The sequence below is a fragment of the Tetranychus urticae genome, chromosome 1 (assembly GCF_039701765.1).
Source record: "Tetranychus urticae isolate SD_2017Ah chromosome 1, NJAU_TeUrti_SD_1.0, whole genome shotgun sequence".
Lineage (NCBI taxonomy): Eukaryota > Metazoa > Arthropoda > Arachnida > Trombidiformes > Tetranychidae > Tetranychus > Tetranychus urticae.
In genome coordinates, this window is record NC_142958.1 from 21,727,981 (window position 1) to 21,741,977 (window position 13,997).

At 32.9% G+C, this 13,997-nt stretch overlaps 3 protein-coding genes and 1 long non-coding RNA gene across 4 annotated transcripts; 1 reads left to right on the forward strand and 3 right to left on the reverse strand.

The window, feature by feature from the left end:
- The first annotated feature begins 68 nt into the window (after positions 1-68).
- LOC107362632 (uncharacterized) lies at positions 69-1,414 on the forward strand. The gene is made up of 2 exons (XR_003082288.2): positions 69-1,008; positions 1,080-1,414. It is a non-coding gene; the product is annotated as an uncharacterized LOC107362632 (long non-coding RNA).
- Positions 1,415-2,732: 1,318 nt separating this feature from the next.
- On the reverse strand, positions 2,733-5,660 carry LOC107362631 (uncharacterized). The gene is made up of 3 exons (XM_015929733.3): positions 5,516-5,660; positions 4,903-4,992; positions 2,733-3,532 (listed from the first exon to the last, which is right to left on the reverse strand). The coding sequence occupies exons 1-3, from the start codon at positions 5,553-5,555 to the stop codon at positions 2,970-2,972; spliced, it is 693 nt and encodes a 230-aa protein (XP_015785219.1). The 5' UTR covers positions 5,556-5,660; the 3' UTR covers positions 2,733-2,969.
- Positions 5,661-6,552: 892 nt separating this feature from the next.
- LOC107362519 (troponin I 4) lies at positions 6,553-9,323 on the reverse strand. Its single transcript, XM_015929608.3, has 7 exons — positions 9,206-9,323; positions 8,627-8,861; positions 7,543-7,643; positions 7,424-7,467; positions 7,297-7,338; positions 7,123-7,228; positions 6,553-7,028 (listed from the first exon to the last, which is right to left on the reverse strand). Exons 1-7 carry the CDS (start codon positions 9,206-9,208, stop codon positions 6,963-6,965), a joined length of 597 nt encoding a protein of 198 aa, XP_015785094.1. The 5' UTR covers positions 9,209-9,323; the 3' UTR covers positions 6,553-6,962.
- An 850-nt stretch (positions 9,324-10,173) lies between these two features.
- LOC107362518 (uncharacterized) lies at positions 10,174-13,904 on the reverse strand. Its single transcript, XM_015929604.3, has 2 exons — positions 13,458-13,904; positions 10,174-12,737 (listed from the first exon to the last, which is right to left on the reverse strand). The coding sequence occupies exon 2, from the start codon at positions 12,611-12,613 to the stop codon at positions 11,342-11,344; it is 1,272 nt and encodes a 423-aa protein (XP_015785090.1). The 5' UTR covers positions 12,614-12,737; positions 13,458-13,904; the 3' UTR covers positions 10,174-11,341.
- Positions 13,905-13,997: the final 93 nt, after the last annotated feature.

Sequence of the window (13,997 nt, forward strand, 5' to 3'; positions counted from 1 at the left end):
AGGTGACCCTACAAACAAATTAGACATCAGCCAATTAAAAAACTTTTAAAAAATTTGCAACAATCAAATTAAATCTAAAAATGACAACCAAATGCTTCAAAGTTTACTTTAACGGTCAAAGAACTTCTTTACTCTTTGGTTTTGGTCGTTATATTTTGATCGCTCGAATACTGCAAGCAAAATGGCATTTATGACTGCTTAAATTTATTGTTTAACAAATAAAGCAAATGAAATAATTAAGTTTCAGTTCATATTTTGACCCATAACGATTAATTTAATTGTTTATTTAGTTGCTTTTGAAACCGCCTAAAATTTGTTTCCGATTAATTACACAAGATGGCAGGCAGTAACGTGATAACAAATTTTTTTTAACAGTTTTTTTTTAAATTTGATTAACAAATTATAAGTTCAAGCCAAAATTGCTTATTTTTGTGAATTGTTACATGTGTACCTCGAGTCGCATTTGAATGCCATGTACATCCAGCGCTTGAAACACAGTAACAGACCCTTCCACCCATCGGATTTATTCAATGTTTGCAAAGATAGCGTTCACTCAAACTCTTTACACTTTTACGTAATTGTATTTTTTCAATTGTACATCTTTAATACTCTTCACTAACTAATCAGATGGAAATAATAAGGATGATATCTGGAGCCTCTAGACTGGAGGAATTGAACAACAGCTTTACCAAAACCATTGACAACCCAAAAAATTAGGAAACTTACAATATCACAAACTAACCAGGACTTGAAGGAAGAACTAAAAAGAGCTTGTTCAGGTTGATCAGAAGAAAGACAGCGAGTACATTCGACTCAAATTCAAATCCCTTAAGCCTCTAATATTGCAATTTTTACTTAATCTTTTCTATTACCATGATTATGTAACCTGATTTGCACTGAGTTTGCATTTACGTCGAGTATTTTCCGATTGGACCCTGGATCCTGTAATAAGATGAAAGTGACATTGACTCCTAAACAATGTACTTTAAGGGTTTTGACCAGAAAATTGTAAGTTTTGTTAAATTTGGTTTGTTTTGATTTAATTTTTAATTAATGTCTGTATTTTCCTCATTTCTAAGTGTATTGTCAACGGCTGGATCATTGATTTTTAAGCGACGCAATCAATCAGGGTCAGGGTTATTAACTAAATAGTTACAAGAGCAACATTTTTAAACAGCATGTAAAGTGTACATTATCAAAGTGTGTAAAATGGAAAGTCAGAAATGGAATCAATCAAGAAAATCAAGGCCTCTTCTTCATCTTTATGGTTACCGTCTTCATCATTACCGTCATCTTCATTATAATCTTTCCGAGTCTTCATTTTGTGTCTTCTCCACTCCTATTGATGAGATATATCGTCAAGAAATTATTTCCCTGTTTGCTTATTTTTGTCAACAAGCTTTGCTCTGTTCAACTGTCGTTTTGTGTCTTCTTACTTTGGTTGACATAATTGACACGCTAACATACAAGTTGATTTCAGTTTCTTTCCTCTCATTTTGATTTCTTGCAAAAACACAAATTAGCAACCATCGAAGCAAGGTAAACTTGGCTATCAACAGAAAATGCTATCCTGTAATATATTGAATACATTAACTTGCAGAACTTTCAGTTTTTGCTTCAAGATTCGAGATGAGGAAGATGATAATGAAGAGGAGTGAATAGATTGACAAGAGGAGGGTGGTAAAGTGATAGTAAGATGATGGAAAGACTCAAGAAATAAAAGAATGAACAAAAAGCTGATCACCATCTTTATTTTTCTTCTCTCTCTCTCTTCTTCCATCATGACCTTATTCTTGAGGGTTCATCAGGTTGTAGCTTCAAATCACTGAGCGAACAGAATCAATCCTCCTTACAAGATTACTGGGCCTCGATTGAAGGACAATGATAAGTATGTGCATGGATATGGATCGAGCCTCATCAGCGGATCTGATATAAAGAGATTTCACAGAATCAAGTAGCATTTACATGATATAAGCATTGGACGAGAAGAAAGCTAAACAAGAGACTAAAATAAAGTATAAATCAAGCTTATAACCATGAGAAATGAAGAGATGAAGAAGAAAAAAAATTATGAAGAGAACAAGGAACAAAATCAAGTATTGAAGGAAGATAAACTGAAAAGGGATAAAAATTGAGTGAACAAGAGGGAAGAAGATGAAATGATGTAGCAAAAGAGGAGACAACAATTCAACATTGGGTAACAAGCGTTGAAATGATAAGCAATGAAGACAAACCAATGAGCTGATATCGATTATTTACAAGCTTAAGCTGTTAAGTCTGTTAAGACAGTCTCTCGATCTTCCTCTGGTCTCTCTCTTATCCCCTTCTCTTCCCTTTCATTATCATCTTCTTGTTGAGTGAAATTCCAATCTGGAATCGATTGGGATAAGAAATACAAGTTTACAATGCTGACGGTATAATAGATGAATATCGATGAGCCAACAATACAAATGTTCAAGTGTATCTCAAGTCCGGGTTAGGACCAAGTTAAGGTAATAAAGATAGAGTGGAGTAAAGATGAAAGATAGAGAAGGAGAAGGAAAAAAGAGTGAAATGATAATTCATGTATCCTTGGAAATTAACTCGACAATCTCTGATTGACCATGGATTCCTATTGTTAAAAGCTTTGTTAATGAAATACTTTCAACACGCAATTGTCCGAATCAAAGTGTTTTTCAAGAGAGAGAGAGAGAGAGAGAGTTAAGATACATTAATATTTGGTACGAAAAAAATTGATTGTAAATTTTTAGTTGCCATTAAAAAAAAGGATTACATTGAAATAATGAGAAAAGAGAAAATTATTTCTCAGGAACTGAAAAAGATGACTTGTTGCCTCATGGGTTTTTTGTGATCATGAAATGAATAAGAAATTAAAAAGACAATAAATGGTGATAATGGAGAAGAGCAAAACGTAATATCACGATATTGGCATTGATTCCAGTGATTAAGAGGAAAGATTGGTTGGGAAATTAGTCTTGATTGCCAACATAAGTTGAGAAAACTCTTGACAATAAACTGTTTGATTTAGTTCCAGTCGGTGCAGTTCCAGATGGAGGAAGTAAACCTGTACATTTGTCTCCTTTGTAAGATTGACAGACAATCTCGGGTAATCTTGATGCAGCCAGACGAACCAATTTACGGCTAATTTCAACAGCTTCATCACCACATTTGGTTCGTAGATTGGAGGTTAAACAGTCATCGAAACGGTTAAAGGCACAACAACTGGTTGAAATACGTTTGTCCCATTGAGTGTCTGAGATTATTTCCAAAGCTGCTTTCAAGTCTTTTGTGCATTTCTTTGAATCCTTTCGTGATTCGGACATACATTTAGCGTGTTTCTTGTAATCTTCCCGTAATTTGGTTCCAGCAGTACAGAACTCGTCAGCAACCTTTTTACCTCCAGTTCCAAGGAATTCAACTAATTCCTTTTGAGATTCTGTGGCACATTTGGAGGTAAAGTTTTTGTGACATTCCTCAGCTTCACGGATAAATCCACATTGTCGCTCAATTTCCTCGTCAGTTCCAGTTGTTTCTATTGAAATGACAAAAAATTAACATCAATTGGTCATTTGAAAGTGAAAATAGATTTAAATGAATAAGAATGATGAAAATGATTTATGATATTAGACTTGATATTTTATTGTTGGACAGTTTTCCTTCATCATAATTAGAAATGTAAATGCAAAGATATTCAATTATACCTAAACCTGTTCAATTTGTCAACTAATGTCTTCTCATCGGCAAATAGTCTAACCTTGGCTATGAATCATATTGGTGATTGAAATTCAATGGGAATATTTATTAATAAATTGTTCGTTAACATGTCAGACTGAAGATAAGCCTTGATAGACCAAGACAGATATAACAAGACTGAAAACTGGAAACTAAAATGGGAAAAGGGAATCAAATTGTGCCTGAAGGATCAATTTGATATTATTTAATTTACCACTCAAACATTTAATAATAGTTTAAACACTTATTTCCTCAACATAAAATATAATAACATGGTAAACTTGAATATTTGTCTGAAGCAATTTCACATGTCTAACGATTCCTATCCTTTTCAAGTCACGGTGTGACTAAAAAATGGTAAACAAAGGAGTTATGAGTTGATCGAGAAGTGTATAATTAACTAAAAGCTTGATTAAGGATTGAAAAGCATTGGTAAGACAATAAAGATGAAGCTTGAAACGTTTGAATTTAGATTTCTTGAAACAATCAAAATTGGAGTGTTGAGATTGAAAATGAATCTAATTGCTGAAACAATGTTCAATCTGAAATCAACAGGGAAAATTGGAAAGTAAATAACAAAATAATCAAATGATATTAATAATAGATTTCAAGTTTTCAAGGTAAATTTTTTTCACAAATCTTCGTTTTAGGACAATTCAAGGAAAACGACTCATTAAACAATTATCAGTCCAAACAGGACAAGAATATTTTCAATAATTTTTTGGACAATCAATATTATTAGATCTTACTGACAATCTTTTAAACATACATTCAAAATGATCATAGCAATCAAAGTTAAACAAACAATTGATTGAGTCTGATTAGCTGAAGTTGACTGATTTGAGGCTGAAATTGATCGGTTTTTGTTTTCACCAAAAACATGGTTTAATCAGATTCTTATACATTTTATTGTGGCTTAATGTTCAAAAGATTATAATGATTCATTGAGAGTTGACAAAGGGCATAATCATAAACGAAGTTGCGTCGCACTAATGTTCAAATTAATGCCTTTTTGTCTAATTGTTGTGTTAGCTAACTCAAATAACTGTTAATTGAATGACGGAATCACATTTTATCATTAAAATATTAATAGTGAAATTGTTGTCAATTGTTGTTTAAAGGTGTTTATGCGTAAAGTTACGATTCAATGATTATGAATTGTGTGCTTACCTGAAGGATTATTGGTAAAAACCAATAAAGTTGCAGCGCAAAGATCAAGTTCTCGAAGGTGACATTGTTGACTCTCAATTTTCCCAATACCTGAATATGTTGAGAGATAAGTTAAATAATCAGTTAATGTTAATTTAAAGCGATGAAATAAATAAATCAAAGAAAGTTCATCACAAATAAACAAGACTTGCCATGACCAAGGGAAGGTTATCTCAATAATACAATCTTGTATTTTACATATCAAAAGCTTATCAAATGAATTAATTAATTTTTCTCATATTGATTGCATTGACATTGACCATAACCTAATTAATATACGATTAAAACTGGAAGATGATCACAGTTTGATGAAAATCAGCAAAAAAACTGGTTAAAATGACAATTTTCAATAATCATATTCAATGTCAATGGAAAGCAAGACAAATTGTGATCATCTGATGGATACAGAGGAACAAATTGTATCACAGTTTTACTGTTAATTGGTGAAAATTAAAATAGAGATTCTCAAATAGCAACAATTTGAATTAAATATAAAATAGATTAAGTTGCGATGAAAGGAAATTAAAACGATAGGCTCAATGTTAGCAAGGTAAAGGGTAAACAAGATACTTACATAGGATAGCGAGAATGGCTGTAATACACAGAAATTTCATGTTGTTTAACTTGATTTATTCACTGATTTGTTACCGCAAATGATGAAGTTAAACTGTTGAATGGTTGAATCACCAGAATTTTGACACTGAACACTGTAATGATTGAATAGTTAATGGTACTGAAGTGGTAAAAAAAGTGAAAATAGATTGCAACTTTAAAGGTAAACTCCTTTAAGACTGTAACAACATTAAAAATGTGAAAGCATTAATAAATTAAACAACGATTCGCAGCTTCAAGACCAGCTAACAGTTTGACGTCACTTAATTGTAAATTATTCAAAGCTAAACCCATTATTTCCACTTTCCTTTTCAAAACAACCCTCCTGGACACTCGTCATAATTGCCAACACCATCAACTCTTCAATCACCATCTTCACCATCGTTAAGTCCTGAAAGCTGACAGACAATTTTACTATGGATTCAAGGTTAGGCCAATTCATTTTTTTGATGACAACCCTTTTGTTTAAATCCTTATAATCATTACAATAGTTGCTATTAAATTGTAATTTTAACGATATTTTAAGATTTTGTTTATTCCTTTCAAATCAACTGTTTTATTTTGGTCTGTTTTCACAGTGTGAAGGTTTAATTTGATGGAAACGCAAAATCAAAGACATCTTCAGTTCATAGTCTAATGAATCTACGAAACTGACCTAAATTCCTTCAGAATTTCATCTTCTCCAAGTTTTTCTATTATTTTTATGAATGTATGTTTGACTACCTAATGGATGGCATTTTATTTGATGACGTCCTGATTTTATTTTGTTTCTTTGCTAATGGGCTTCAAGCAGGTTTAATGTTGCCAAGACTTTCAACAACGAGGTGAAACAGTTCTCTTTTTTTCAGGTTCTGTCTCATCAAAAATTTGGCTCATGAATTTGAGTTACATGAATTCAAGTCTATTTCACTCTCTGTTTCAATTTTTCACTTTCATCTTTCCCCCCTTTCATGATAACTAGTGAGGGAAGAAGAAGGTAGGAAGAGAAAAATAACGATCTTATGGTTAACTTGGTTGTTTATTAAGTTTATCATAATTTTATTTTTGTATGATGATGTTTGTTTTTCTGGGACACAATTAGATTCAACAATGGACAATCTAGATGCGAAATTAGTACCAAATCTTTTCTTCTTTGCTTTTCTTTCGACAACTTTCACTTGGTTTTGACTCCTCTTTACAAGACAAATAGAGGACATGACGGTAAGACAAGATATACTCAAATGGGTTGAATCCACATCACTGGCGGTGATCGATGGCAAGACAATGAGAAAAATGTCAAAGAAAATCTAGAATCCAGAAAATATAGTAAAGGATAACGAGGAGAAAGGTAGAACAAAGAAAGTTTGATGAAGGTGAATAACAACAAGGCGATGATGATTTTCTTCCTGCAGATCATTACTCCTTGTACCTTAACCTTCAGTCTTATCAGATGCGACAGATTTCTCCTTTTGTCCAGCAGCCCATTCTGGTTTCTCCTGTGAGTTAGTCATGAAAAAAGAGAAAAAAAAGGAAATATAATCAAAGGATAAAATAACGCCGTTCTATGCAAGATGATCCATGATTATTTACCTTTTCCTCTCTATCTTTGTCAAGATCGTATTTCTTGATTTGTTTAAGGCCTGATCGGTAGTCCATTTGGGAAACCTTGGCAGTGAACATACGAATCTTCTCCATTCTAGAGACATCAAACAGAAACAAAATGATTAGTACTGAACTAGTTATTTATCATTAACATTAACTTACTGTTGGGCAGTTTTGGAGACTTTCTTTAATGGTGGCTTGATGCTGTTTGAATGGACAAAAAGACAAAAAAATTATTAAAAGATGAAAATAATGATAACAAAATCGTATGAGTCCAAGAGAAACATACAATCTTCCTCTGACATCGTTTACTTTGGCCATCAATTCGCGAACCTGATTTGTGAAGATCAAATTAGTTAGCAGTTCTTTGATTAAAAATGAATTGGGTTATAAAAGAAGCAGACTTACCTCGAAATCTTTCTTTGAAACATCATATTCAAGATCATATTTTTCACTTTCAAGTCTACAAATCCTTTCGTAATACTCTTTGATTGCAGACTGAAGTTGAGCTAAGATTGAGGAAAAATCAATCAAAAATTTGAAAATTAATTACACATGATTGGGCCAATAACATATCAATAAATCACAATGGAATGATCTATTTTAAGCTAATTTGGGGTTTCACGTCAAATCAATCAAAATATATTTACATGGTTTTTTCAAACTAAATATTGGTTACCTAACCATTTTATTGTTTAAACTTGATGATTGTCAAGACTAGACAATTCATTATTATTTTGCAGCTAATTATAACCATGATAAAAATAAAGATGGAGGAAGAAACAAGCTTGTCAATAATTAATCATTTTCATGTCAATTCAAAGATTAAATCATTTAGAGATAAAGACTTTTGACAAATTGATGATGACTGGGAGTACACTGATTTTTTGACTGAATTGACTGTTTACATTCAAAATCTTTGAAAGCAGAAAAAGCATTCAACTAATCAACCGATAAACAAACTTGAAATCAAAAGGATGTTCATCGTTAATTCAATCGTAAGCTCAATTGCTGATTTCAGATTTTCTTGAAAGTAAAGATAAGCCACTATTTAACAATAGTTACAGTGCGAGACTAACATTTATTTAGACATTCTACTTTTGAACTATTTACTGAAATGAATGAGAGAATTTTTTGAAGTGATTGTGTTAATTTCAACATTGATGAACATTCATCATTTCATTTTGGCAAATTCAGTAAAATTTTGCTCCTCTGCAGCTTTTCATGTTGACTTTGAGCTTTTTCAATGTGAATTGACTGTATAATCGTATTAATTACACAGAATCAATGTTCCATTGGTAACACTTGTCTAGTGATGAGACTAGATTATTATCAGATTAACCATGATAACTGTAAGAAAAATGTGAAACCTGAGATGCTGATGGAGGAAACCTGATTCATTTTTTAACAAAGTGAACATACATATTATAAAGTGAGAAATGGCATATAAATGAATTTTTTTTTCATGTAATTTTATTCACTCTTGACTTACCTTCATTTGCATCTTCCAGTCGTTTGGGTTCACCAGTTCTTTCTCGGATAATCTTTCTTCTTTGCTCAGCTTTTCTTTCTTGCTCTCGTTTTAATTCCTCAGCGGCTTTCTTTCTTAATAAATTTCTGAGCTTCTTCTTTCTGGCTGGAGTCATGAATCCCTTCTTCTTTTTGGTCGCTGCCGCTGCCTGTTCAAGACGAGCTCGAACCTCGGCCTTCCTCTTCTCTTTGTCATCCTTTGAAACACCAATGGAAATATCGACATCAAAAGAGGAATTGGAGATAAATTGAATATACCAAAAAAGAAGCACCAATTGATTTACACAAAACAAGTCAAAAGAAACCAAAGATACGGATAAAGAGAAACCAAAAACACCAACAGATAAACCAGAAAAAAAGCCAGACGTTAAAATGACAAAGAGGCCAAAAAACGGTTAATAAGACAAAGGTTGATGATTAAAAAGTCCACAAAAAGCAGTTGGTATCACATTGGTAAGCAAATCAATCACCAGGTTAAATGGGAAACAAAAAAAAGGAAAGATGTGTGAGCAATATGTCAACCAAATCAGGCTTAACTTACCATTTTGGTTTATACTTTTCTTATTTGTTTAGATTATACAAAACAATGGATTGGTGAATAATATCGTTAATTAACTAGTTAAAATAGATGAAATGGTGATGCCGAGCCGAGGATAGAGTAAAGACAATTAGACAATTCTTGCAGATAAAAAGGAGAAAACGAAAACGATGATGATGGTCGGAATGATGCCAAACTCCTTTTCTTCTTATTCTTCTTCTTCATCTCTGTATATGAATATTTTAATCTTGTAATTAAGATTGAGTGAGTTGAAATCTATTCTAAGGATTTTTTCTCACATTGGGCCAACAAACATATCTTCATCATCATCATCTTCTCACCGTTGAGTTTCCCCTGTAAGGAAGATGATTAAGGGGAAGAGAAAAATTTTTAATTAAAATGTTCATCAGTTGAAATCAACAATTCTCATGAGCCAAAATAATGGATACTCTTTGGTTTGGATTTAAAGGTTGATTCAATCCACTAGAATCAACCGGGAACAAGTGAAGAGATTAAACATCATCAGTTGCCAGGAATTATCATCCATTTATAAACACATATTCATTCAATTGTGTAAATAATTGTATAGCTAAAACTATTTTAATAGTCATCAACAATTGTAATCAACAAAAGCTAGTCCATTTGTGAGATAATTAACTTTAAAACCGGGTTAAGAGTAGATTTACGTAGACTTCTTATCAACTCCTTTTTCCCCATCTAACGACAATAGAAAGCCAAGATCAAAATATTTGATTGTTATTCAATTGAAGTCGATGCATAGCCCATCTGATCTTAATTTTATATTGTTAAATACAATTTAATCTTACAAGAGAGTTAATTTTATTTTGTTTAATCTATGAACATATTTTATGTGTAGCTTTTCAAGGAGTTTTTTGATAGATTTTTGTTCAACCGATAAAAAATCAATTGCAGGTTGATTTGTTTTTTTCATAAATGAGATTGATTCATGGTGATTGGTCAAATTGTAATTCTTATTTGAATTAATATTAATGTCAGGTAATACAATTTGATGAAATTCAATAATATTTAAATAAATCTTGTTTTTGTATCTTTACCAAAAGTTTCTTTGAATCTCACATCTTCCAAGAAACGATTTGATCGTATCTAGTAATACGATTATATACACAGAAACGAGATCATAGCAATCAATTTAATGTTACTTTGCAGTTGAATTGACTGAGTGTAAGCTTTTAACTACGTTATTTAGTTATTATCAAGATTATTTACAATATAATATTGCATCATTATATCGTTAATATCTCTTTGTCTTAAATCCAATATCTCAAATTGTTGTCTTGTTTTGAAATTTTTAAGATAAAATCTGTGAAAAAGCGAACACATTTCAAGACTTAGTTGATAGGAATTCATTTCTATTCAAGGTACAGGGCATTGAGAAAGTTTCTTGGTGTTGGATTTGGAATGTTGCTTGAAAATGAGGCGGTTACTTCAAATAAACATGATAATAAAATCATATTGAACTAATAAATTACAAAAAACGAATTATATCTGCGCATTGATGGGGATTGCTTTCCCTCTCTAGAATCTTTCTTAGCACCCTGTAAGTGAAATTAACAGTTTTCACTTTTAAAATGGGCATTGCACTCATTAAGGTATGTCTTTGTTTCTTTTCCTTTTGATGGCTTACAATCAGTTGATCAATCCAACAAAAAGCTTATTTGATTAATAATTCTAAGAAAAAAAACAATATTGTATTCAGTGTCACATTGGCGCGGTAAATTGACTTTGATATAGATGATTTGCTTCTTGGAATTGTAAAGTTGGGTGACAAAATTTGAGTCAAAGAAGAAAAAAAATGATGTGCAAATGTGTATTTAGTGTGTGTGGCGATGATGATCATGGTGTTGTCAAATTTTATGTCATGAGTAGTGTTTAGTGTATGATAATACTCAGCTAATAAGTATCACCCACGAGTGTCCAGTAAAGCACTTTACTTCCTTTTTACAGCTCATTCTCTCTTGCCTTGACTGTTGGCTCGACATTTTCAATGCTTGAGATTGAAGCATAAATATCCAAGTTGAACTTGGCCTACTTTTGTCTGCCATTTTTGTCTATTCCAGCTTGAGGAAAAGATTTACTCGTAATTATCTTCATTTTTTTTCATAAAACTTCACTATTTTTCAGCGTTGCTCTCTGCTGGCGATTTTTACGTTGCAACATCCAGGCTTCCAAATGCTCGGTGATTGCCTCTGCTGTCATGTCTACTTTAACGTATGGATTCTTTGGGTAAGCTATATCATTATGCCATGAGCGATAATGTTTACGCATGTGATTCGCATTTTGGCGTTCCAAGTATCTACATCCCATTTGTATACAACATTTAACTATTTCACTGTCTACGATTGGACGTCTAAATCTTCTCAAAACCGAGCTTCGTTGGTGTGAAAGGTCTTTCACAGAGGCACCAATAGGCTCACGATTGTTGAGATACGACTGTATTGAGTTGCCGGACAGATCAACCTCAATTTCTTCTTCTTCATCGTCATCTTCATCTTCTTCAATTTCATAGCTATCAGCGGTTATCTGTTCCTCGACGTATGAATCATCTTCAGGGTGAAGCTCAAGATCACGTCCCATTTTGAATCGCATTAGATGATGATTATTCATATCATTTTCTGTCTCTATTTTTCGCTTACAGTTAGAAGAACACTTATCACTACCATCGTTGCCATTACTTTGATGATGATGGAGGTGATGGTGGTGGTGATGTGAAGATGAGGTGTTGGTCTTGATAACGGATGGGGTTGTTGAAGATGAAGTTGATGAAGATGATAAGGAAACTACTGGTGCTGCAGATGGTGATGAGGTACTATTTTGATTAGAATAAGAATGCTGATTTGTTGCCAGGGGTATTGAAACACTTGGAATGTTGTTAGTTAACATCGAGGAAGATGATCCCTTGATGACTCCTGCGGAACGATTTGTTTTAGCTTGATTGCACGAGGATAGATTTAAATTTAATGGTCCTTCTTCTGTGGATAATTCACAAAGAGAACCTGAATAAGAAGGCTCATTGAATTTTGCAAAATTGTCCGTAGTTTCTTTTACAAGTAAATCATTGACCAGGGCAAGACCATTTCGATCAAGAGGAGGAGGTATGTAGACAATTTGATTGATTTTGTGAATTGTACTCTCCAATCTTTCTGATTCATTTTTATTGGCAGCAACAATCTGATCAGATGAGGTTAGAGCTCCGATAACTTCACTGATGGTAGCCAATTTTTCTTCATAAATTTTGTTATTACGAAAAAGCATCTTCTGGCGGCACCAAAGTTTATGAACAAATAGCTCCAAACAGTTCATATACAAACGGCCGTACTCGTCAAGTTGATTGTAAACATAATCACGCCTCTCCTCGGGGTCTAGATTCATCTTCTGGGTAAACTACCAATTGGACACTGACACGCGAAATCACAGAATGAAACGGGGAAATAAAGTAGAAATGAAATTCACTTTGGGTTTCCGTTCAAAAATGTGATTGCAATAAAAAAAGTACCTAAAACAAGAGAGAAAGAGAAATATAACGATTGTATGTGAGAGAGAGTGTGATTATGTAAGTATTTGGGAAATGATAAGAGATAAGTGAATGGAAGATAAGGAAAGAAAGCAGCACTGAGTAAAAAAAGATGGTGAGTGAAAGTGCTTCAAACGAGGATAAAAAAGAAACGATGGAAAATGATAGCGAAAAAATCTCTTGAAGATACGGAAATCAGAAAGTAAGAAGTAGGATTCAAACCATCACGCTTGCTTGCAAGTGTATAGAGGAAATAACATATAGTTGATTGTATATCAGCTGGGCAATGAGATGGTCATTGCCATTGATCGCCACAAATTATGGACGAGAATAACAGTGTCAGACAGACAGTGGGTTTAAGCATTAGACAAATGAAGAAAGAGAGGGAGTCAAATAGAGAGAGAGAGAGGATAGATGATAATGCGAACGAGACGGTTTAGAACAAGAACCCAAATAGATGAAGCAAGTAATATAGACAGACAAGAAAGAAAGCAAAGGACACCTTAATGGAGAGGAAAAGACAGACATACAGAATAGATGTAATTGAAGAAAGAAGGCAATTTCAATACAGGCACACACAAATTGGAGAAAGAAAAAGAAATGTGAGTGTAAGTGGGAAAAATTGAAACAAATGGAAGATGAAAAAACAATAATGCTGAAAGTTGAGGATTGAAATGATCCAATAATAAGTTAACAACTTACCTAAGAAAAAGGTAGCATGAATAGGTGGTTGTGAAAGGTAGATATTGGAAGAAGAAGATGAGAATGATGGTGAAGAGGCAGAGGTAAAGAGGAAGAGAGTATGGATAGATCAGTATGAGTAAGAAATAAAGTGAGGGAGAGAGAAAGAAACAGAGAGGCAAAAAGAGAGACAGAAGGAGAAAGATTATCAAAACAGAATGTGGAACAATTTTACTCTCAGTATTATTGAAAACCAGAATAATGAAATATTGTACATAAGACTGGTTGGTAACCAATAGTAACCATAGTTGAATCAATTGATGATTGTTATTATAAACACCGCACAATGTAATTTAACGAAGTTGATAAATGAAAGATCGAAAGACGATCAGGATGAATGTTAAAGAGAGATAAAATTGAGGCAAGAAGATACGAGATGAGCAGAGACACGCAGACTACTCGGAATATATGGACGATCCCCAAGTCAGCTTATTCAATAAGCTCTGCTCAATCTAAATAAAAGATGCTTCTTATGAATATAAAGTACAGTAATGGTCAGTA

Coding starts and splice junctions, on each gene's coding strand:
- LOC107362631 (XM_015929733.3), bottom strand. CDS start 5,555: ATGAAATTTCTGTGTATTACAGCCATTCTCGCTATCCTAT. Junction 4,993..5,515: donor AGCCATTCTCGCTATCCTAT/GTAAGTATCTTG, acceptor CAACATATTCAG/GTATTGGGAAAATTGAGAGT. Junction 3,533..4,902: donor TTTTACCAATAATCCTTCAG/GTAAGCACACAA, acceptor TCATTTCAATAG/AAACAACTGGAACTGACGAG.
- LOC107362519 (XM_015929608.3), bottom strand. Junction 7,468..7,542: donor TTTCAAAGAAAGATTTCGAG/GTAAGTCTGCTT, acceptor TTCACAAATCAG/GTTCGCGAATTGATGGCCAA. Junction 7,339..7,423: donor AACGATGTCAGAGGAAGATT/GTATGTTTCTCT, acceptor CCATTCAAACAG/CATCAAGCCACCATTAAAGA.
- LOC107362518 (XM_015929604.3), bottom strand. CDS start 12,613: ATGAATCTAGACCCCGAGGAGAGGCGTGATTATGTTTACAATCAACTT.